Genomic DNA, 25,295 nt, shown 5'->3' on the forward strand with positions numbered 1-25,295 from the left:
CAGACGGGATAGGATGAGAGCTTGAACGAGCAGGGTAGCGGTTTGGATGGAGAGGAAAGGGCGGATCTTGGCAATGTTGCGGAGCTGAGACCGGCAGGTTTTGGTGACGGCTGGATGTGAGGGGTGAACGAGAGAGCGGGGTCGAGGATGACACCAAGGTTGCGGGCCTGTGAAACGGGAAGGATGGTAGTGCCTTCAACAGTGATGGGAAAGTCAGGGAGAGGGCAGGGTTTGGGAGGGAAGACAAGGAGTTCAGTCTTGGACAGGTTGAGTTTTAGGTGGCGGGCAGACATCCAGATGGAGATGTCCTGAAGGCAGGAGGAGATGCGAGCCTGGAGGGAGGGGGAGAGAGCAGGGGCAGAGATGTAGATTTGGGTGTCATCAGCGTAGAGATGATAGTTGAGCATCACTCAAATATACACAAGCACGGATTTCAGATTTTCAAAGTTTATTTTAGAGACACTCAAAACTCACATTACCCACAACCACAGACCTGTCACAGTGAAGAATACTGACAATGTCAATGCCCAGGCTATTAATTGTAGAGAATTGTTCTGAAAAACAAAGTGAAAAATGTTGTATGCTGGGTCCCTTATGCAAAAAAAAAAGTCATTGTTCGCATCTTGAGTTTCTGTCTCTTTTCACCTGAGATTTGTTCAGAGTGAAAGCTTTTTTTTTTATGAACCCGACTAATGTTGCCATTCTCTGGCAGAAAACAAATATGCACAAAGAAGCCAATTAAGCTTTCACAGAGCATCAGGTGCTATGAACTTTGGTTCACCTGGTGCTAATGATACGCACATTTTATTGACTCAGAGCATTACCATAACTAAAAAGAAAGCAATGGCTAGATTAGGAATGGTCCACAAGGTCATTCAACCTTCTAGTTCCCACCTTTTAAAGTGACGTAATCCCACCTCCAAGGGTATGATGCTAAATATTCATTCCTAGGAAAAAGAGACGTGCACATACTCCTGGAGAGAATACACAGCTATCTAACTTAGCAAAAAAGACAAATCAAAACCAACACGAAATCTCAAAAGCAAAATGCAAACACTCCCAAACCACAATTTCATGAATTTTCTGGCTCTGTTTTCTTCCCTATTCGTTTCCAATCATAAGTCATACTCATTACGCACCAGGGTTAATACCTGAGGGATAGATGCTTGATTGTGTGTGTGCTAAATCTCTATTAGTTGTTCTAATGTGCCTCCTAAAGGTTTACATTCAGTTAACTCATTACTATAGATTTTATCCTTGGTCCCACAATAACACATAAGCTGGCATCAAGCAAGTCAGAAAGAAACAATCTGGGCAATAATGCAGCAAAAGAACTGTAAAACAATATGTTATTCACCATTCCCCCCCTCAGATAAAAGTGTTCTTACAAAAGCTGCTGCCTCAGACAAGAGAAAGTCAATTAGAACCCCAGCACTCTTAACAATGATCTCCCTTGGCTAATGTTACAGGTCTAAAAGGAGATAAGCCATATGATTTTATAGGAAGAAAACCTTTGAATCCTTCAAACACATCTTGGCAATCTATCTTCAATACAAAATAATGAGGTGGCAGGAGTGCAATGGAGAAACCAGTCTTCAAAAACATCATGTAAGAGAATCCAGCTGTGCTTGTATAGTCTCCAGCTATTTACAAAAAAACAGGAGAAAAGAGAATTCATAGGAAATGTTGTTTAGAAACACACAAACAGAACAGAAGAACTGGGTGGTGACCCCTCATATTAAATCTAGTCACACTGTAATAAGAAAAAAAGAAATCTACCACTTAAGAATATTCTCATTTTTCCAGGAAGCTATTAGAATTCATCGCTACAATTTAAATACTTCAACCTTTCAAGAAACGAGGTGTATTAATATTGCTGGATTTTTTGGTTATTATTTTCCCCATAGTTTGACTGCACTTTTCCAGTGTATGATAACAAGGTGAAATAAGGATTGATTTGGACTGGTTTGAGAAATCCGCATTTCTGCAGACCCCTCGCATTCCAGTTTGAGCCCTGAGATGGAAGCATTTTAAAAACAACCAAAGCTAAGGCATTACCTTACCCAAGAACACCCACAGACCTTTAGTTAATGCTTTACATGTGGATTAACAATCCCATTTCTTTAATTAAAACGATTTCCATTTTCTTCCTTCTTTCAGTTGCTCAATTTTATTCATCGAGGCAAGGTTTCCTACTGTGAACCATAAGGTGTTTACAAGGCCAGTTGAGCGTACACAGCTCCATAACAGGTTTTTTTTTTTAAAGAATTTACAATATGAAGGAAATGATATGAAAATGTCATATATTAGAAAGACTTAAAAAAAAAAATACAGACCTTGTTATAGAACTCAAACAGCTCCCTGTGACTGAATTCCATGAGAATTTTCTCCAGCTTCTGCAGGGAAGAAGAAAGATGTTTAATGCCCACTTGGCAACTTTTCTTATTGGTTTGTTTTTTTTTCGGGCCATTCCCAATATATGTCAAATTCCTGCCCGCTGATTAGTTTTTAAAAGGATGTTAACTGCTTGACTCAATCTAACTCATAATATCTGTGATGCACCCATAAATGTTCCACTTTAGCAGAGTTCAAGTCTGCAGTGACATCTCTTTACATGGTGATTCCACAAAGCATATTAAAATATACACCAGCCAAAGAACAAGTTCATTATCTCTATTTTTCCAAGTCACAGATAATATGTAAGATTATATTTCGTCTTTCTCAGCAGTCCATTTGAGATCTAGTAAATACCATTATACAAAGACACTGGAGGTAGCGTATCTGATTGAACTCATATAGCCATTAATGCCATACACTAGCAACACTAGCACGGAGCTAAACCCCCAACCATTAATCTAACTGTTATGATCTTAACATGCTGAGATTGCTACATTCATTTAAGCACACGCTCAGCCAAAGTTGACAATTAACACAACAGTTTCAAAGGAAGGCGTAACTACCAAAATAAAACCCCCAAAGACCCACAAAACACAACAGACAGAAGTCATTGTTGAGAAAACAGATGCCGGCTCATTATTCTGTGGGTGTAAGCGGTACTGGAGAGAGGGTTAAATTTTAAATAACACTCCACTTTACTTGCTTTTGTGAACCAGGGAACTACCGATTTCCACTCTTTCACCAATCTGTCCAAAACATTTTGATTTGATGCGATGTCCTTTTGGGATTGGAAGGAACCCAGTGAAAGATGGTGTTGAGGGGAAAGAATGTAAAGACTGTTGAAATGGAATAAATCTTAGCACGCCGTTGGCACTGGCAAATGTTAAATAATCATAATCATCATACGTCGATTGTATGCACCACGTGGGATGAGGACTGTGTTCAACCTGATTATCTTGTACCTACCCCAGCAGTGCGTGGCATGTAGTAAGCGCTGAGCAAACACCATCATCAACAGAATTAAGAATCTGAAGACTTGAACAGTCATAAAAGACGGAAAATACAATTTCAAGTTGGATTTTTTGCCTTATTTCACATCTTGTACCCTGTTTTACTTACTAGGCTTCTAGGTTCGGGGTTTTTTTTTTTGGATGACTTAATTATTCCCTCGATGTTAACATAAACTGAATTTTCAATCATGCTAAGGTGTCAGAATGAGTTTCCTACAGTGCTTACCAGTACTCTGACTACAGAATGACTCGACAGAAACAACTCCACTAAGCAAGGTCCAAACCTACATGACCAGGTTCAGCATTCTACCCTATATTTGGATAACTTCATTTATGAACACCATAAATTAAAAGATTCTGGTTCCCTTTGGGAAGTTGGTTATCTTCCTTATTTGGAAGAGGCTAAAACGCCTCCCTTTAAGGCACCCTCTAATACCTGAAGACAACACGCTTCCCAAAGCGAGTCAGTATATTCTAATCTTCACATTCATTAAATACTTTTAAGTTCCTCATACAGTCGGTGTTGAACTAGGGTCTATTCAGAATAGATATACCCTCCAAAAGTGTACATTTTAAATGGATTAATTAAATGACATCAACGTGATCTCCAGATAGCCACCTAAAATATACAGTAGAGACAAGACAGGCACACAGAGAGAGAAATTTTGAAAAAGAATGACTTCGTAGTGAAATGATTTCAGATGCATAAGGTGCATAACTATCACTTATAGGACAGTGGGGTTAGCAGTGTGACTCAGTGGAAAGAGCACGGGCTTTGGAGTCAGAGGTCATGGGTGCAAATCCCGGCTCCACCAACTGTCAGCTGTGTGACTTTGGGTAAGTCACTTAAATTCTCTGTGCCTCAGTTCCCTCTTCTGTAAAATGGGGATCAAGACTGTGAGCCCCCCGTGGGACAACCTGATCACCTTGTAACCTCCGCAGAGCTTAGAACAGTGCTTTGTACATAGTAAGTGCTTAATAAATGCCATCACTATTATTATTAAAAAGCGGGGAAAGGGAGAAATCTGTGTTTCTCATATACTTAGGCATGTCTCCGCTTCTGGTAGAGAACCCTGAATAGCGATATAAGGCTTTAGACCAATCAATCAATGGTATTTATTGGGCACTTACTATGTTCACACCACTGTACTAGGCACTTTGGGAGGGTACAGTACAGCAGAATTAGCGGACGCGTTCCCTGGCCATAATGACGAAGAACCTATGCTAGTGGCTTGCATGATGCCACTCAAATTCTCTTGTCCTTGTTGATCATATTCCCACTGAGGCACGGAATACAATGAGTGCATGTTGCAAACGACCCATAAAGTTTATTTTTTTTACAGGTAGTTTTATGTCTGAGCCTGTGAGCGCTCAATAAATACAGTTGAATGAATGAATGAATGAATCTCCCCTTTTCTATCCCTTCACGCTTCCCTTCACCCCCTGAGACTTCCTGTCCCTTCTCTGGCCTTTCAGCTTCTGAGGGTTCAATCAATCGGTGGTATTCGCTGAGCACTTACTATGTCCAGAGCACTGTACTAAGCACTTGGTTCCCTCCCTAGCCCTTCTCCCTTGGGTTTCCACTGCCGTCCATTGCAGTCCTGTCGCTCCCCCAGTTTCTTCCTGTTAATGCCCCCCTCGGACTTACACTGAGCCCCAAGTGGGCTCCTCCACTTGTCTGCTGTGTGACTTTTGGGTAAGTCACTTCCCTTTTCTGTGCTTCAGTTACCTCATTTGTAAAATGGGGACTGAGACTGAACCCCACGTGGGACAGGGACTGTGTCCAACCCGATTTGCACGTATCCACCCCAGTGCTTAGTACAGTGCCTGGCACGTAGTAAGCGCTTAACAACCACAATTATTATTATTATTAGCTACCATAAGCATCATTATTGCTAAGGCCCAAGTGACCACAGCACAGTGCCGATGCTCTACCATTGTGCCGTGACTCAGAACTAAGAACTTGATGACTGCTGAGGTCTCTGCTGCCCACGTCAGCCAGCTATATTTCAGGATTCCCTGCTGAGCCGAACAGAACAGCCTAAGGGGATCTTCCATCAGCGATCTAGCCCCAGCAGGAAGAACTGGGAGGAGGGCCCAGGTTTCCTGCATCCCAGAGAAGCGCTCTTTCCGCTGGACCAACGGCAGGGAGAAATCTTGACTATCGACACTAGGATAGTGGACTGCTGCCTGGGCAGAGTCATCTCTACATCAATAGAAAGTACGTCCCGGTGGCTCTAGCTAGATGTTAAAAGCTTTCCAAAAAACATGAAATGCTAACCAAAAAGTGCAAAAAGTAATGTGGAATTCAGAAGAAACGACATCTTCATGAAGGGAAATATGCACGACTATCCGTTAAGAAGCAGTACGGACTAGTGGAAAGAGCATGGGCCTGGGAATCAGAGGACCTGGGTTCAAATCCCAGTTCTGCTGCTTGTCCGCTACGTGACCTTGGATAAATCACTTAATTTCTCTGTGCTTCAGTTTCCTCAACTGTCAAATGGGGATTAAATACCTGTTTTCCCTCCCTCTTAGACTTTGAGGGCCATGTAGGACAGGGATAATGTCCAATCTGCCTATGTAGTAATAATAATAATAATAATAATAATAATAATGGCATTTGTTAAGTGCTTACTATGTGCAGAGCACAGTTCTAAGCGCTGGTGGAGGGAATACAAGGTGATCAAGTTGTCCCACATGGGGCTCGCACTCTTAATCCCCATTTTACAGATGAGGTAACTGAGGCTCAGAGAAGTTAAGTGACTTGCCCAAGGTCACACAGCAGACACGTGGCGGAGCCGGGATTCGAACCCATGACCCCCGACTCCAAAGCCCGTGCTCTTTCCACTGAGCCACGCTGCTTCTCCCTACCCCAGCGCTTAGTAAAGTGCTTGGAACATAGCCAGCACTTACACAGTGATTATTAGTCAAGGGTGGGCAATTTCAGCTTCAATGTCTTCCTTCTCCCCATCAAAAAATCAAAAAAATTCATACAATCATAGCTATTCTTACGGTATGTGTTAAGCTCTTTCTAAGTGCCAAGCATGGTTCTAAGCGCTGGGGTAGATACAAGTTAATCAGGTTGGAAACAGTCCCTGTCCTACATGGGGCTCACAGTCTAAGTCAAAGGGAGTAAAGGATTTAATCCCTATTTTACGGATGAGGTAACTGATGCACAGAGAAGTTAAGTGGCTTAACCAAGGTCACACAGCAGACACGTGGCAGAGCCAGAATTAGAACCCAGGTCCTCTGACTCCAATACATGTGGAAAACGAGGAGGTAAAAGAGAAGTCACAGCTTACATGATGTTTACCAGGGTATCCAAGTTAATTTTATTTTTATTTGCATGAACATCAGTCATCTGCCTCTTGTTCTCCTACAGAATAATCAAATCAGAATTAAATTGCTCTAAATTGTTATTTCTTCATAGATTTTTCCAACTCTCAGTACGGATGGTAAGAAAATAGTGCGATAAAGATATGAACTTTAAATGGAAATTCTTTCTGAGTTTGGGCTGTCAATACACATCATTTAGTTCCCCTATGGGTGACTATTAATGCAGATAATTGGTTCATTTGCCCTTCCCTAGCCACTCCAGTTGAAGACAGCATTTACTCCACATGGAGGGAGTTTTTTTTTATGAAGTGTTAAAATCAGAGTAATATCGCTTCACCCGTTGTTGCCCTTCCCTTTGAACGGCATGAAGCCAGGCATTCACCACTTTTTTTGCCTGGTCTTCATGCCCTGAGGCATTTGCACCCTCTAACAATCTACCTGAAATTCTAGAGTAGATTTCAATAAAACCCCCAACAAGCAACTCCCCACCCAATATTTCTATGACAGAGAAAAGAGCTGGGCAACTTTTTTTCTTTCCCAATTTCCAGCAGAACCTAAAAAAACATGTTTCTGAGGAATATTATCAAAGCAAAAGAGATGAAAAACTACAAATCACTCCCCATTCAGATAGTCTCTCTTCCCTTTTGACCATTAATATGTTCAGCTAGGACATCCTTGTCCCCTCAATAGAAGGAAGGATTAACCTTACAGCCTTCAATGCTGTGTGCTGAGGCATCCTTCTTTAAGGGGAGAAAGGGGAAGAGAATTGGGGATTAAGTAAACTACAGAGGGGAAGAAAATATGCTCTTCTCTCCCGCCACACTAATTTTGGAAGTACTTTCCACTTGGCCTCTGTGGAGGAAGCATTTACCCCAGCTAGTGTAATAGAGTTCAAGAAATCATGAGGCTGGCGAACAAATTCTACTGGCCCACAAAATTCTCACCAGCCATTCAGCCTACCGCTATCACAGAGATTATGGAACGGGCACAGGAGAAAGTAAGAGTCCACAGGAATATGAGAATTATGGGGCTTATTTTAAATCTTTATTCTAATATTTGCTAGCCCTCACCATCATTCTCACCTCCCTAGGGTCAAGATGTATCACTCTGTAACCCACCCATAGCTGGAATTTGAGGGGTGAGTCACATGGGCTTCCATTTCTGAGCAACTGCCTGTGACCTTGGGAACAGAAGCAGCCCAAGCAGAAAGGGGCCAACTGGGTCATTTCTGTGACAATTGTTGTAAACTAGCTAGTTATCAAAACTATTTAGAAGCCTTGTAAAACGAGGCCAGAGGACTAAACCCAGAAAGTAATCTTACCTTACCCCTGTTTCCTCATCTGTAAAGTGGAGATTAAAGACCTGTTCTGCCTCCCTCCCACTGTGATTCCCCTGTGAGACAGGGACTTTATCTAACTTGAGTATCTTGAATCTACTCCAGTGCTTAGTACCGTCCTTTTTTGTATTGGCATTTGATAAGTGCTTATTATATGTCAAGCACTGTTCTAAGCGCTGGGGTGGGTAGATAAAAGATATTCAGGTTGGACACAGTCCCTGTCCCACAGAGGGCTCACAGTCAAAATTGGAGGGAGAAGGATTTAATCCCCATTTTACGGATGAGGTAACTGAGGCAGAGAATTGAGTCACTTGCCCAAGGACACGCAAGCAGACACGTGGCAGAGCTGGAATTGGAAACCAGGTTCTATGGCTCCCAGGCCTGTGCTCTTTCCACTAGGCCATGCTGCTTGAGCATACAGTAAGCGCTTAACAAATACCATTTTTTTAAAAAAAAAACCCAAACAGGCATGTTCTGGATAGTGGAACTGAGGAGCTAAAACAGAAAAGCAGTATGGTCTAGTGGATAGAGCATGGGCGTGGAAGGCAGAAAGATCTCGGTTCAAATCCCGGCTCCATCACTTGTCTGCTGGGTGACCTTGGGCAAGTCACTTCACTTCTCTGTGCCTCAGTTACCTCATCTGTAAAATGGGGACTAAGTCTGTGAGCCCCATGTGGGCCAGGGACTGTGTCCAACCTGATCAGCTTGTATCTGCGCCACTGGTTAGTACGGTGCCTGGCACATAGTAAGTGCTTAATAAATATCAGAAAAAAAAAGTTTGCCGGTGAGACTTTCAGGCCCATCTTCCCCATCGTTCAGTCAGTCGGTGGTATTTATTGAGCACTTATTGTGTGCAGAGCACTAAGTGCTTGGAAGAGCACAATACACTAGAGTGGATAGATGGGATCCCTGCCCATAGGGGCTTACAGTCTAGAGGAGGGACAGACACTAAAACAAATTACAGAGACGGGAAGGGGCAGAATGTAAAGATGAGGACCTAAGTGCGGTGGGTGTGGGGGGAATATCAGCAGCAGCCCTCAGGGTTCTGAGGAGAAAGAAGACCATCCGGCTGGACAGGAGGGAAATGAACCTTTAGATGGGACCCTGATTCAAGCTGTTGTCTCTCTCTCCTTTGCCCCAAGCGCACTCCTCTGAGTACGGGGTATCGGCAGGAGAAGCAGAAACAGGTGGTGGTAGGGGCAGATTCGATCATTAGACAACAGGTAGTTGGGATTTGTGACACCACCCCCCACCTCAAGAATACCACATGGTGTAGGGATGCTCTAAGGATGGGTCTGGGGAGGAGTCAGTGGTGGCGGTACGTGCTGGCTGAGGGCTGAGGAGCAGGGAAGTCCTGGGTGCCAAATTTGGGCCATAGGAAGGAAGGAGCCTCCTGGAAGAGAAGGGATTTCAGAGGGCTTTAAAGATGGAGTGGGAGTCTCAGGTAGGAGGAACGGTGTGAGCAAGTTGTTGGAGGCCGGAGAGACGAGGCATGCAAGAATGAAGTTCAGTGAGTAGGTTCGCTTGAGAAGAATGAAGAGTATGAGCTGCGACAATAGCAGCGGCAGCAAACACACTAGCCAGGTGGGCAGCAATTGACAGAGGGGTTGTTCCATCTTGTCTATCCTGCCGTCAACCCCTTGTCCACATCCTCCCTCTGGCCTGGAACTTCCTCCCCCTTCATATCCAACAGACCACCATCTTCAAAGTCTTATTAAAATCACATCTCCAAAAAGAGGCCTTCCCTGAATAAGCCTGCATTTCCCCTACTCCCTCCCTCTTCTGCATTGTCCTTGCACTTGGATTTGTACCCTTTATTCACCCCACCCTCAGCCCCACACCACTCACATACAGATCCATAATTTATTTAAATTAATGTCTGTCTCTCCCCGATGAATCGACGCCTCAGCGTGGCAGGAGAGTTCGTGTATGCTGACGAAGCTTAGATCTATGCCATACGGGGCTACCCATAATGGAGACTAAGCCGAAGTTTTAGACAAAGTCGATTCACCTGTGCTGGGCAGCAGTGGCATTGGAAAGAGGTCAAAGGCGGATCATCCAAGTGATCAAAACATTGATCAAAGACAATGGCAGAGACTGGGGTTTTTTACTGCGCAGAAGGAGGCAATGGCAAATCACTTCCATATCTTTACCAAGAAAACTCTATAGATATACATACCAGAACGACTTTATGGCAGAAGATGGGACGCTCTGGAGCGCGTGTATTCACGGAGTCGCTACGGGTCGGAAATGATTCGACGGCATCTGACGAGGAATGTCTGTTTCCCCCTCTAGACTGTAAGCTTATTGTGGACAGGGAACGTGTTTACCGAATTTATTGCACTGTGCTCTCCCAAGCACTTAGTACCCTGCACACAGTAAGTGCTCACTAAATATTATTTATCAATTCATACTATTCAATACTATTTATCAATTCATATATAGACACATGCATACACATAGAGAAATAAGAGATGGGGTAACTGTCTTCGAGCAGAGGATTTAAGGAACTGCAACACCAAGAACGAGAATCAATGACAGTGCCAGTTACTACAGGTAGTAAATGCGGCAAGACCAGTCCTTATGCACACGTAAGGTAGAAGCGATTGTCAGGCATGCCTGGGAGACCAGCCGCAATCACACACATGGATAAGCATCTCACTGACAACAGCATTAACTTTGCCCAGATATCCATCTTGTTTCAATGAGAAATCTCATGTTTGATGTTCCCTTGGCATTCCGAATGAAGTTGATAACATTTGTGCCCACACTCTCCTTGCAATCTGATTCTACGGGGATTTTCATGAAATGGGCAACCGGGCCCTTAGCTATTAGAGTTGGAAGAGAGTCCTCAATGATAATGCTCCAGTTAACTTCCAAAAGGATGTAATAACTGGGTAAAGGAACGCCAAATGTTTCAGAACAAACAGATGGAGGTACAGGTTGCTTGAATTTTTTTTATCATTTTCATCAATGGACACCGATGCTTTACAGCCCAATTCATGTGAAACATTTGAGATAGTCTATGCAAAATAGAGTTATTTGATAACTAAATTGGTGACAAGCCCTACATGCACTCTGAGTGAACCAAGTTTTTTCTTTGCTATCTAGTAGCAGCGTGACCAAGTAGAGAGAGCACGAGCCTGGGAGTTAGAGGACCTGGGTTCTCATCTCCTTCCCCCTCCTCCCCCTCCCCATACCCCCCCTTACCTCCTTCCCCTTCCCACAGCACCTGTATATATGTTTGTGCACATTTATTATTCTATTTATTTATTTTATTTGTACGTTTGTTCTATTTATTTTAGTTTGTTAATATGCTTTGTTTTGTTCTCTGTCTCCCCCTTCTAGACTGTGAGCCCACTGTTGGGTAGGGACCGTCTCTTTATGTTGCCAACTTGTACTTCCCAAGCGCTTAGTACAGTGCTCTGCACACAGTAAGCGCTCAATAAATACGATCGAATGAATGAATGAATGTATTTCAGCTCTGTCAACTGCTTGCCGTGTAACCTTGGACAAATCACTTAACTTCTTTGTGCCTCAGTTTCCTCAGCTGTCAAACTGGGATTAAACACCTGTTCTCCCTTCTACTGCCCACTTGTGTAGTCTTTCCAAGACTTTGTCCAAGATGATTGACTTAGAACATAGGAAGTGCTTACCAAATGTAAAAATAATAATGGTAATGATAATAAGATCACACATATACCTCACGCAGAACAGCTGTGGGAAGTAGCATGGCCTAGTAGAAAGAGCTTGGGCTTGGAAGTCAGAAGACCTGGGTTCTAATCCCAGCTCTGCTATCTGCTTGCTGTGTGACCTTGGGCGAGTTACTTATGAATAACTTCTCTGTGCCTCAGTTTCCTCATATGTAAAGTGGGGATTAAATCCTACTCCTTCCTACTTAGACTGTGAATACCATGTGGGACAAAGACTGTGTCCAACCTATCTTGTATCTACCCCAATGCTTAGTACAGTGCTCAGCACACATAGAGTGCTTAACAAATGCCATAAAAAAGACACAGTTACACACATAAAATTTCTTGACAAAGCACCTTGAACACCAGAGAGTAAATAATATGCTCACATTAATAATAGGGTTGCTTATTTCTAAATTTTTCATCAATCTCCCATTTTTCAATAAAATGCCATTAAAATCACCAACTGTACTCACTAAACATGCTAGGAGATTTAATTTCTTTCTCCTCTATCCTTAATACCTACAATTACAACCAAAACCTGGCTTAGGTAATTCATTACTTTAACTAACCAACCTGCTTTTAAGCACTAATACCAAACATACCTCTCAGTCTCTTATCTGAAACTATCACAAAATAAAAACTGAAGTTCAAACCTAAACATTATATCAGCTTCTTACAAGAAAAAATACCTTTCATTTTACTTTCCTTTCAGAAATATGTCTAAAGATCTGCTGGATGTGCCTGTTATAAGAAAATTTACATCTTGGCAGTGTTTATTGAGGTCTTTATAAAGCTCTGACTCGGTGGAACCTGATTGGTCCTTTTGCTCATAGCTTCGTCTTTTCCATTAGTTACTTAAATATCTAGCCATAAATTGATTCATACAATTTTCATAAGGGAAAAGCATTAACTGGACAGAAACTATCTAAGCAGGAGTGCTTCAGAGAGTGAAGCGAATGAAAGGTGGATAAACCGATGCTGACGATCGGTTGTATTGTTCCGTTCTTTTTATGGGGATTAGGGCCTGAAATACCCCGATCATGCCTTTGCTTAGAAAAGCAGCCAGAAAGAAGGGCTCTCTACATCACCTGGTAGAGGATGAGAACCCAAGTAAAAAACAGTCTGCCTGCCCTCTATCTCACTCACCGGTTGACACCGGCCCAGATGATTTCTTTGAGCATGAAGAACCATTTGTGATCCAAGTGGCTTTTTCAATCCCAAATTAGCAAATGAAAGTCACCCATGCCGCTGCCTGTGTATGCAAGAGATAAAGCATTTCTTGGCACCGTTTCTGGTTCTACGGGATAGGACCATCATCAAAATTAGTAATCATTTTCCAAACCCCCACCCGAACAGTTGATTTCAGAATTATCTATGTTCCATGTCACGGGTACCTGTCTGTGACAGCTTAAGCACAATCACTGTGAAACAAACACAGTCTATGTGTATAATTTTTACTACCTTAAAAATTGGCTGGGCTGCAGTTTACTATTAGGTTAACTGGACTACGCTTTGGATTTTTGAGGTATATGTATATTTGTGAGGTGAGGTACATCACAGGTACCCACTCCACGGGGGTGATGGAGGCAGTCGGCTCCAGTTTTCTGATCTGGACTCCCAGCCCTGTTTATTCCAGATTTCTGACAAGAACAGAGAGCCTCCAGTCAGGGCGAAAAAGACTCAAAATGGTAGCTTTCTGCATTATTAAATCTTTGAAGTCTGTTCTCTTCCCTTGTTGGATCCAACTTGGGGCCTCGGTTACCTCATCTGTAAAATGGGGATTGAGACCGTGAGCCCTATGCAGACACGGGCTGTGTCCAACCTGACTAGCTTGTATCTACCCCAGCACTCAATAGAGTGCCTGGCACATAGTAAGTGCTGAACAGAGATCCTAAAAAAAAAAGGAACTCCAACCAGAGAATGGTAAAGGAGAGGCTTACAAAATAGTATTCACAGCTCTCGAAGAGCTGGGGTTTGGTGGTGGAGTTTTGCACAAAGTGGACCAAAAGTCAATCCCTTCCCAAAATACTTCAAACTCCTCGGCGGGGATGGGGGTGTGTGCCTGACCTGAGCCAGCTTGTGACTGTAGTAACAGAGGGCTGGAACCGCTGGCTGACAATCTAACCAGCAGGCAGCTTCAAAGTCTGATAGGGCTTAGACTCGGAAGATTTTCCTTCACGAGATTGAAATTGGGGCTGCTTAGCTGTGTAACGCCGTAAAAGGACTCAAATTGACCATCCTATTCAGAGCAACTCTAGGGAAATGAGGGATTAGAAACTCCAGCCAGGATCCGGTTGATAGCTCTGTGAAGCCCCTAGTAAGCATGGCAGAGCCAGGTTTCCAAACAGAAATAATGATCAAAGTCAAGATTTCATCAGTTTTACACACTGGAAAGAATGCCAACGGAAGATACGAGGCCTAGGTTTACGGCACGATATTTACAGCCACTGAGGTTAAAGCTGCAAATATCAAGTCTATCTTTTAGACTGTGAGCCCACTGTTGGGTAGGGACTGTCTCTATATGTTGCCAATTTGTACTTCCCAAGCGCTTAGTACAGTGCTCTGCACATAGTAAGCACTCAATAAATACGATTGATGATGATCAAGTTTGATTACCCGATTCCAGAAGCCATTCATGTGCTTGGTCACGTGGGCACCCTAAGGCTTTGCTTGGGGGAAATGGGTGGAAAAGGTTGCAGACTAAAATAACCCCAAATTAGCTCACTCTAGCTTCCTTTTTACCCCAAGCAAAGCAGAGCAGAGAGAAATGCTTCACCTCACAGCACTGTTCTTGTGGCCAGGTTCCGGGGCAGGAACGGGAGTTCCAAACAGCACACCAGACAAAAACTGAGGCTTTTGCTCCCATTTTCCCCTCTTAGGAAAACTCCACCTGGCTCAGAGGGAGGTGGAGCTCTTTCACTACTGGTAAGGAAGCCAAACTCCTCCTAGAATGCCCCAGTATCTTCTAGAAGGCTAAACCAGCCCACTGGCACCCTGAGTTTGGCATTTCTCTTGCCAGCATTTTGGCCTGGCCTGTTTGAAAAGGTCGCAAAGCACACCGCTTTGGCTGTGACCTCACCGGCTCAAAGACATGGAAAAGCAAGTTTTCAGTCCTACATTTCTCAAAATTGCCTAAAAAGAAATTTAATCAAATCTCTTTTCCCTGGCTACGCCTAGGAAAAGTCTCAAGAAAGATCCCATTTTCTGTAAATGATGGTTTGCATGCTACTTTTCCACGTCCTGATCATAAGTTCCCAATAAAAAGGAGCCATATCAACTAATGTATTTTACCGCTCTGTTCTTGAGAATAGAGACGGAAAAAAGAGAGCAATAGTTTGTGGCAGTGTGGCACCTGTTTTTGTAGATCCTTCTAGTCCTCTAACATCCGTATGGAGAGATTGCCCATTAAGACCCATTGTCCAAATCAGCAGTGCTTTAGGTACCTGCAGCACTGGCTTTGCACTTTTCTCAGTGACGAAAGCAGGCAAATGGCAACTTTGCCTCTTGTCTAAAGGCTCCAGGAGGGACAGCACGGTTCTAATATTCACCAATAAAGAAATAAACATACTTCCTGTCTGATAATTTACATCGGCCGCAGGAATCATGTGCTCAGGTACGGGCTGTTTCCAAGGCTCAGGTAAATCCAAAAATCTTTGTTTGGGTTTTTTTTCCCCCCAATATTACACAAGCAACCAGTTCAACAAATTAGAGAGACATTTCACTGTGGCTGGCCTAAGAACAAGGTGCCAAATGTAACCATCCTCTTCTCTGGCTTTCTTTCCCCCAGGAAAACAGTGGTTCACGGAGAGCATTAGATCACACAACGTTAAGATGTGATGGAAGGTGTTTTCCACATTCTCGTCACCCCCTTCTGCCCTTTCTTAAAGAACACAATGTGCCGTGCATGAGGAGATTACTGATTCCCAGGCAATTGGAATTCAGCCCCTTCCCCGTCTCCTCCCTTAGCATTCATTAACTACAGTCTAGTATGTGTGTGCAGATATGTCATTTTAATTTTCAGCCTTGCTATAGAAATGCTTAGCCATGGTTGCCGAATGTAATCACTAAGACGAGAGGTCTTTGAATTTGATTATATTCAGTTCCTTCGCCCATGGTGAAAATTCATAGTTAGAAGGTGGTTAATATGTAAAGAACTAAGCCTCTCCTGCTACAACTCCCATCTGCGAGCTGTTACCTTTTTCGGGTAATTCTACCGCATTCCACTATTATAAAATTAAATACCTATTTGATTACTGTGTTAAGTTCTCTCAAGGATCATCCAACCCATTTCAGATTTGGAGCACATGTATTGCTCTACTTTCTCAAACCTACTATATCACTTGCAGCCAGAGCATCCCAAAGGAGGTGCAGATTCTTAATTTACATGATACTACTACTTATCCACTGCACAGATCAAGGCAATAGGAAGAAAATGCCATTTCTTCTTTTTTTTTTTACCCCTCTATCCAAATTTTGGTCTCTCCTCAGTGCACAAAAACATTGAATGCGCAGGTAGAAATGATTTTTTCCCCTATCAGATTATGACGCTGCATATTTTGCATTTTAATTAAACAACCCAATGTGATTCATAATGTAAGAAAAAGGTAATTAACAAAGTAAGTTTAGGTTTAATTTATTTCTGCCTTGTGCTTGTCATATCAGCTTTCAAAACCCAGGGAGACCAATATGTGCACCTAAATGAGTGTTAATTTCACAACTTAGTTACAATTTACACTTCATCTCATCTAATTTGAAGCTTTGTTTCTGGACGAAAAAGAACAAGTTTAGCATTTTATCTTGCGGAAGATATCACAGCTCCCGAACAGAAGCGGGCTCTGGAAAACCCACACGTATAAACCTGCAAATTAATGCCATTAGAGGAAGTAGTTAATCATCTCAAATGAAATATCTAACAGACAACCATCAGCGGATTCAAAACATAGCCATTTCCCCAAATCAAAACCAATGCACTAATAACCTCAATCGTGTTGGCAGATCTCCAGAGCCGGGACAGGTATGTGTGTTTGGAGGGGGGACGTCCTCTGCTGCCCCAGGTGTAGGGGCTCTCTAAAAATCAGAGTCCTGGCTGCTCAAGTGTAAGCTAATAGTGGGCAGGGAATGTGTCTGGTATTGTTACACTCTCCCAAGCGCTTAGTACACTGCTCTGCACACAGTAAGCGCTCAATAAATACAATTGATTGAATGAATGAATGAAGTGGAGTAGTCTTCTCCGTGCCAGCGGGAGACAGAAGTGAGCAGAGAGGCCTCCTCCGCTGACACGGAAGTCCCTGATCTGCAGGTGGGTTATGGGTTAAAATTTACTAGACTACACTGCCTAGATATCGGCACTGTATCCCCTCCTGCTCCAATGGGGGACCCTCCAATTAGGTTCCCCTTCCTTGGAACTGTAATACCATTTGGATTTAGCCCTCCTTCTGATGATGGGATTGGTTCCCCAGTTGGCAGTCTCCATCACTGATTACTCACCTGCTGTGTGACCTTGGGAAGTCATTTACTTTCTCTGGGCCTCCATCTCCTCATCTGTAATGTGGGGATCAAATACCTGTTCCCTTCCCTCTTCATTCACTCAATCGTATTTATTGAGCACGTACTGTGTGCAGAGCACTGTACTAAGCTCTTGGAAAGTGCGATTTGGCAGGAGATAGAGACAGTCCCTACCCCAAAATGGTAGGGACACATTCTCTGTAAGCCCCGTGTGGGACAGGGACACTGTATAAACTGGTCATTTTATATCTATTCCAGGGCTTAGGGCAGTATTTGGCTCACAGTAAATGCTTAACAAATACTATAATTATTCATTATTACCTTTAACTTGAAAGATCAAGTACAGTGCTCTGCACATAGTAAGCGCTCAATAAATACGATTGATGATGAATTGATTTGAGGCAGTTTACTAGTATCATATAGAGGCACGCACATGTTGCCGAGAATCGCCGAGGATGGGACGATCCACTTGATATGGGTCATACAACTCCAGAGCAGAAAGTGAGAAAGGCACATTTTCCAAAGCTCTAACTTTGGCTTCTGCACACATCCCATTTTCCTAGCCAATCCAATTACACTAGATGCAACGATCTCTCTGAACCTTCAAGTGAGTTAGCTTGGCAGAAGTCTGCATCTTCAAGGTTTATGGCTTCTCCCCAAATGGTACAACACCCGAAACAACTACCAGTGCCTGATCTGAGTCATCTGTCGCTCCAGAATTACAGATGATCTTGCAGAAACCCTTTTGTTTTTCTTAGAGAGTGGAGATGCATATGCCTTTGGTGCCTGGCATATATCTCTTCTCCTGCTGCAGGAGAAAAAAATAAACATTGGAAAAATGAATCCAATGCATCACTTTAGGCAATTGACTAATTAAGACTAGATTAAAAAAAATAATAAAAAAACCCATTTTCCAACACAGCCACATACTGACACCTGCATAGATACTATATTGCTTTTAAGGAAAGTGTCTCCTTGAAGGGATTTAGTTGTGAATTTCTGATTTTAAAAATAAAAAGAATACAAAAATCAAACCTTAATCCTCCCTCCCCCACAAAATGACCACAACCATTCAGCCATCTTATTGCATTGATTTTGCTATTAAAATATGCAGAGGCATGTGCATTATTATAGGTTTTATATAGAATGTCCATTAAAATGAGTGGCAAATCAGGAAAAACCCAGTAAGTAGAGAAGCTTTAGATAAAATGGGGGATGTTTATTTCTTTTTAATACTAGGTGTTATATTTTGATCTGAATGGCTTTAGGCTAAATAACTTAGTGGTGCATTAGTTTGCACTGTGAAATCTCTGTGTACAACTAGAAGCAATCGCGGTGTTATTTTATCGATGAAATCTTAGAGATTTTGCAGACTGCATAATTTTGCAGCAGATATGGATTGCTGCTACTGAACTTATGAGCACGCATTCTAATTATAATGCATATCCCTCTGTCTTTTAGACAGGCGGCCAGGACACCTGTGTATTCTTTCCCTGTGCTTATCAGAACAGTGCTCTGCACACAGAAAGTGCCTAATAAATGTTATTACTACTACGACACACACTCCAAATCAGTTTAAAGAAAGAGCCAAGACCATGAGGAATCCTACCCTGTGAATGGCTGTGGATGTAAAACAAATTTGAAGGTAAGCTTGCCAAACTGGCCATTTCCTATGGCCCCAGTAGGATTCCCAAGCTTCTTTCCTAGCTCCCGGGCAAAATGTGGTAGTTTTTTTTATGGCATTTGTTAAGTGTTTACTGTGTGTCAAGCACTGTTCAAAGCACTCAGGTAGCTACAAATTAACCAGGCTGGACACAGTCCCTGTCCCCACATGGGGATCACGGTCTAAATCAGAGGGAGAACAGGTGCTGAACCCCCATTTTGCAGTTGAGGAAACTGAGGCACAGAGAAGTGAAGTGACTTGCCCAAGGTCACACGGCAGACAAGTGGCAGAGCCAGGGTTAGAACCCAGGTCTTCTGGCTCCCAGGCCTGGGCCACGCTGCTTCTCCCAGAACAACCAGCTCTTGCAAACAAGAGTGGATAGCACGACACTGCACATTTAATGCCTCCAATGGATGGAGGACGTAGCCTCCCAAGAGACAGCATGGCTCTCTACGGACGGGCATGGGCGCGTCTAAAGAATTCAAATTCCAACCGCTACAGAGCCGTCCATTTAGCTTCGCAAGACCAAAGTCTTTCAAGGCTGCAAGAAGTCAGCTCCCGCACCATCTGTCAGCTATGATCTGGCCACCTCAGAAGTAATGATGGCATCCAAAGGGATGACTTGTTTGCTGAAAGGAAGGTTGTTGTGCACAATAAGGTACAGAAAAGTCAAAGAGAAAGATAGAGACCATCACCATTATCATAAACAACAGATCCCCCCACTCCCTTGCAGAGTACATAGCACCAGGTTGGGTATTAGATGCTCAGGTATCTATCGCAGTTTGCTTTGTTGGCATTAGGCGAGGACTGCAGCTAAATCTCTGGTCTGGACAATTTTTAGCCCAATTTATATAGCGCACCATGTCCGCTAAACAATAATGATAGCCACAGAAGAAGAGCAAAGGCCAGAAGCTGCTATTCTAGTCTACAGTTAGAGGCATAGGTGTATGCTTGTCCATCTGCCCTGCATGGAGTCAGGAATACTGTGAGATCCTCTGGGGTTGCCTGGATTGGCTGTATGAGTACGTAACTCTCCGGAATGTCCTTGGCGCCACAGAACTACAGGTAAATAGGACCTGTGAGCCACTGAACTAGACACCCATGAGCACTCTCCCCTGCCCATGGGAGAGCATTTGGAAAGGACACCGGGAGGAGCAGGTTCAGACAGTTCCCAAGTGCTCTTGGAGCAGCAGAGGCCTCAAAGAAAATCAGAAGTGGTACTGCAAGAGCTCTGGAACCTATGCCATTTCTCCCGGTGCCCCTGCACTCAAAGAGGTGTCAAGGACACCGAGAGAGACTCAGGAGCACCCGGATCAGCAGGACAGAGCCTTCAAGCGCCTGTGGCATACTTCCCATTTCCCTGTAAGACTGTGGCACTCTGACAGCCTCTGAGGCCTGTATCCGTCAATGTGGGCACCTCCCTAGCACTCTTCCATGCCCGTGCCATCTTTGCTGGAAGCAGCAGGGGCACCACAGAAGGGATGGGACTCAGAAGCTCATGCTTCGTGAAATCAGTGGAGCCTTCTAGCTGACTTACAGAGTTGGTTATATTAAAAATTATAATAATATGGACTACCTTATAATCAGCATCCTGGGGGTGGGGGGCAGGAGCAGGAACGTTAGCCAAGACCCATTCGTTAACTCTACAAAAGCCCCATTCACCATGGCTGAACCAAGTTCCCAAAGAGAATAATGACAAAAGTCAATGTTCAACCAGTTGCCTAGCAGAAGCCCATTAGGTAAGAAGATGGCTGCCTGGACTGCTCAAAGAGGTGACACGCTCAAGGGAGAGTGCTGGACAGATCCAAATCCAAATCTGACCCCAATGACGTGGAAAAGCAGGTCCAGGCCACCCAATCACCCCTTCCTCCCTACCCTACGGATTGCCCCGCCCAGCCTATCACCCTGTCTGTAGCTGGGGAGGTCCTTGTTTTTGATCCTGAAACTCAATGACCACTGCAATGGTCACTCCTCTCCCCCCCCCCCTCAAATCTAGAGACCCCCCCCCCCCCCATTTAATTGTCTGGCCAGTGAAAGAACCTTCTGATGGACCAAGTTGGGGGTGGATCCACATGCAAATCCTGGGAGTCAGCACATTCACCCGTTGCCCTGGACTCACCTGCAGACCCTGTACACAGGGGCACAGAAGCCCTCTCCCCAGTGCTGCTTGTGGATAAATACACTTACTTCTGATAGAACGCGTGACTTCACTAGGCATTTTGGATAGCCTGTGGTTGCAGAGCTATGGAAACTTCTTCAGTCACCACACATATGTCTGGATTCAGAGCCACGGTGAGTTGGGACACAGTTGAGGGCTTCATTGCAGGTGTCCCGCAAGAACAGAATCCTTGCGTTACCAGAGAACTGGGTGAATGGACAGTTTTGGAACAGTTATGCTGCTGGGAAGCGGCAGGGTCTAGTGGATAAAGCACGGGCTTGGAAGCCAGAAGGATTTGGGTTCACTCATTCATTCAGTCAGTCGTATTTATTGAGCTCTTACTGTGTGCAGTGCATTGTACTAAGCTCTTGGAAAGTACAATACAGCAAATAAAGAGAAACAATCCCTGCCCACAAAGGGCTCACAGTCAGGAGTGGGGAGACAGACATCAATACAAGTAAACAGGCATCAATATAAATAGAATTATAGATATATACATATACGCACAAGTGCTGTGGGGCAGGGAAGGGGGTAGAGCAGAGGGAGGGAGTAGGGGAGATGGGGAGGCGAGGAGGAGCAGAGGAAAAGGGGGGCTCAGTCTGGGAAGGCCTCCTGGAGGAGGTGAGCTCTCAGTAGGGCTTTGAAGGGGGGAAGAGTGATTGTCTGGTGGATTCGAGAAGGGAGGGCGTTCCAGGCCAGAGGTAGGATGTGGGCCAGGGGTCGGGACAGGCGAGAATGAGGCACAGTGAGAAGGTTAGCACCAGAAGAGCAAAGTGTGTGGGCTGGGCTGTAAAAGGAGAGAAGGGAGGTGAGGTAGGAGGGGGCAAGGTGATGGAGAGCTTTAAAGCCAACAGTAAGGAGTTTTTTGTTTGATGCGGAGATGGACTGGCAACCACAGGAGATTTTTGAGGAGGGAGGTGACACACCCTGAACGATTCTGCAGAAAGATAATCCGGGCAGCAGAGTGAAGTATGGACCGAAGTGGGGAGAGGCAGGAGGTTGGGAGGTCAGAAAGGAGGCTGATGCAGTGATCTAGGGAGATAGGATGAGTGATTGTACTAGCGTGGCAGCGGTCTGGACGGAGAGGAAAGGGCAGAGCTTGGCGATGTTGTGAAGGTGAGACCGACAGGATTTGGTGAAGGACTGGATAAGGTTACGGGCTTGTGAGACAGGAAGGGTGGTTACGCCATCTACAGTGACGGGAAAGTTTGGGAGAGGACCGGATTTGGGAGGGAAGATAAGGAACTCCGTTTTGGACATGTTGAGTTTGAGGTGACGGGAAGACATCCAAGTAGAGATTTCCCGAAGGCAGGAGGAGATGTGAGCCTGGAGAGAGGACAGGGGAGGAGATGTAGATTTGGGTGTTGTCTGCATTGAGATGGTAGTTGAAGCTGTGGGAGTGAATGAGTTTTCCAAGGGAGTTGAGTGTAGATTGAGAATAGAAGGGGACCAAGAATCGAATCTTGAGGGACCCCGACAGTTACGGGACAGGAGGGGCTAATCCCAGCTCTGCCACTTGTCTGCTGGGTGACCTTGGGCAAGCCTAGGGAAGCAGCCTGGTTTAGTGGAAAGAGCACAGGCTTGGGAGTCAGAGGATCTGGGTTCTAATCCAGCTCTGCCACTTGTCTGCTGTGTGACCTTGGGCAAGCCATCAGTTATTTCATCTGTAAAATGGGGATTAAGACTGTGAGCCTCAGATGGGACAACCTGATTACCTAGTATCTACCCCAGTGCGTAGAACAGTGCTTGGCAGACTGGGAGCCCACTATTGGGAAGGGACTGTCTCTATATGTTGCTGAATTGTACTTTCCAAGCGCTTAGTACAGTGCTCTGCACACAGTAAGCGCTCAAAAAATATATGTGAATGAATGAATAGTAAGCCCTTAACAAATCCCACTATTATTATTATTATTATTAATTAGCAGTATTATTATTAAAATGGGGATTAAGACTATGAGCCCTTTGTGGGCCACGGAATGTGTCAACCTGATTAGCGTGTATCTACCCAGCGCTCAGTATAGTGGCTGGCACACAGTAAGCGCTTAAACGCTATTGAAAAAAAAATTAATGATTCACCCTGCTCTTCTACCGCTAAGAGGTCACATTCTCAGAAGAATATTACAAAACTGCCTTTCTCAGGGATGCCTCATTTGCAGTTCTGTAGGACGCTTGTGCAAAAACATTGTTTTTGGCCTCTGGATAATACTGAGGATCAAGTATTATCAGAACTGTTCTCTGAAGAAGGGGCTTTCTGGAAGAGGCCTTATCCCCTCCCACATCCCCACCTACCTGAAAACTGTCTCATTCAGTCCTCACCCTTTTTTTAGGCCCGAGGCCAAAGGTAGGAGAATCCCGGCAAATGCCTCTCACATTTCAACACTGGGTTATTCTAGTGGCATAATGAGCAAAGGCTTCCCATTGTCTTTCTCCTCTCCCATCCAGATGTGATCAAGCCTCTGGTACATATGTATCTGAACACAAACCCAAACACCCGTAAATCTGACAGGAACATCTGCTGACGAGCTACCTTACGCTTTATTCGACTAGGGACTAGAGACAGCTTTTAGCACTTAGTGAACGTTTTCTGCACCGAACAGCATTACACTTCCCCAGAGCCGGCAAGGAGTTCTACAAGGCAGCCAGCAACAGGTTTCTTGAAATTTGTTGTAGGAACTACATCTCCTAAACGGCAAGGGCTTGGGGGAGATAAAAATATGCATACTTCTCAGTTCCGGATGATGTAAAATGTCTAAGAGTTTGAGACTGAGGAACTTCCAGGCTGAAATCATGCCAGAGCAGCCAGCTGAAGCACAGATACGACTGTTGAGCTGAATCCACACCAGAAAAAGCTGCGTAGGAGAGATCTTACAGGTCAAATTCTATACGACCCATTACTATCAATTAACATTTATTTGATGCCAAGGATGCGGGAAACTGGGCAGAACATTAAGTTAGACCTGATCCTTCACCAGAAACTTTCTAACGGCATTCTAACAGCTGTCGGATGGGCGCTCTGGATTTCCTTTGGGAAATCACAAGGCAATTTTGGCAGTCATCTTAATCTCTTTTAGACTTTGTTTTTTCTTCACGTCTTACTACAATGCACCTTTATACTGTACTACAACCGAAACTGTGGCTTTGCCAAACAGTACTTGTATTGTTTCGTGTTTTGCTTCAGCATGTACTTTCACGGCATGATGGATGGCCTGCTGTAATAGAAGTACAAGGCTTTACTATTGCACTTTAGTTTTAATCTATTTATAAAATCATTATAGGGAATTCTAGGGTACTTTCCTGCCAATTTTTGAGCAGAATAAATATCCATTTTTAACACTACCGAAAATAGGTAGATTTTAAAAGAAAGAAGAACATGTTAAGCGAGAGCGGGTCCTTGGGCAGGAGAACTTGTAAAATCCCATGGTAGTAAAGCTACTAAAAGAAGCATTAGGGTGGTTTCTGGAAGAAAAACACACACTTTCAGACTTCATCTTTGCTGCTCAAATGGGCTCTACAAAGCAGCTTGAAAATATGTCTACAAAAAAGTTCACAATATTTTCTCCAACTCTAATAATTCCACAGGAACTGGGGGTAGGCACCCTCCAACTGAGGAACATATAGGACCTGGCAGACACAGTGAAAACATGGCCTTTCTTTACTTACTAGTGAACTGCACTGCTGAAGAATCCCATTTTGGCATCTCTCTCCATTGATTACCCGTACGACTGTTTTCCTACCGAAAGAAAGGTGCCACCCAGCTTCACCAATCCCACTCCGGGCCTCGGCATTATTGATTAGGGGGCAGCAGGCAAGGTAGGGTGACCACTCGCCCCATTTTATAATGAACAGTCCGGTTTACGGCTGGCCTATCCCCTGTCCTGTACAGATTCCTCCCCGGGCACCTTTAGGGAAGCAGCGTGGCCCAGTGGAAAGAGCACAGGCCTGGGAGCCGGAGGACCTGGATTCTAATCCCAGCTCAGCCACTTGAGACCCTGGGCAAGCCACTTCACTTCTCTGTGCATCAGCCCTTCATCTGCAAAATGGGGATTCAATACCTGCTCGCCCTCCTACTTAGAATGTGAGCCTCACGTGGGACCTGATTATCTTGTCTCTATCTCAGTGCTTAGTACAGTGCTTGGCATAGAGTGAGCACTTAGCAGAAACTAAAATTATTCTTAGGTCGGGTATTTTTATCTGA

The 25,295-nt window shown here is 44.1% G+C and overlaps 1 protein-coding gene across 1 annotated transcript in view; it reads right to left on the reverse strand.

The window, feature by feature from the left end:
- Window positions 1–431: 431 nt before the first annotated feature.
- Window positions 432–25,295, reverse strand: part of COMMD10 (COMM domain containing 10) — a 251,434-nt gene continuing 226,570 nt past the window's right edge. The window contains exons 6-7 of the mRNA XM_038770042.1: window positions 2,337–2,396; window positions 432–1,643 (exon numbers count right to left, since the gene is read on the reverse strand). Of these exons, the coding sequence (XP_038625970.1) occupies window positions 1,605–1,643; window positions 2,337–2,396 (99 nt within the window). The 3' untranslated portion in view covers window positions 432–1,604. The remainder of the gene's footprint in view (window positions 1,644–2,336; window positions 2,397–25,295) is intronic.

The sequence above is a fragment of the Tachyglossus aculeatus genome, chromosome X4 (genome assembly GCF_015852505.1).
Source record: "Tachyglossus aculeatus isolate mTacAcu1 chromosome X4, mTacAcu1.pri, whole genome shotgun sequence".
Lineage (NCBI taxonomy): Eukaryota > Metazoa > Chordata > Mammalia > Monotremata > Tachyglossidae > Tachyglossus > Tachyglossus aculeatus.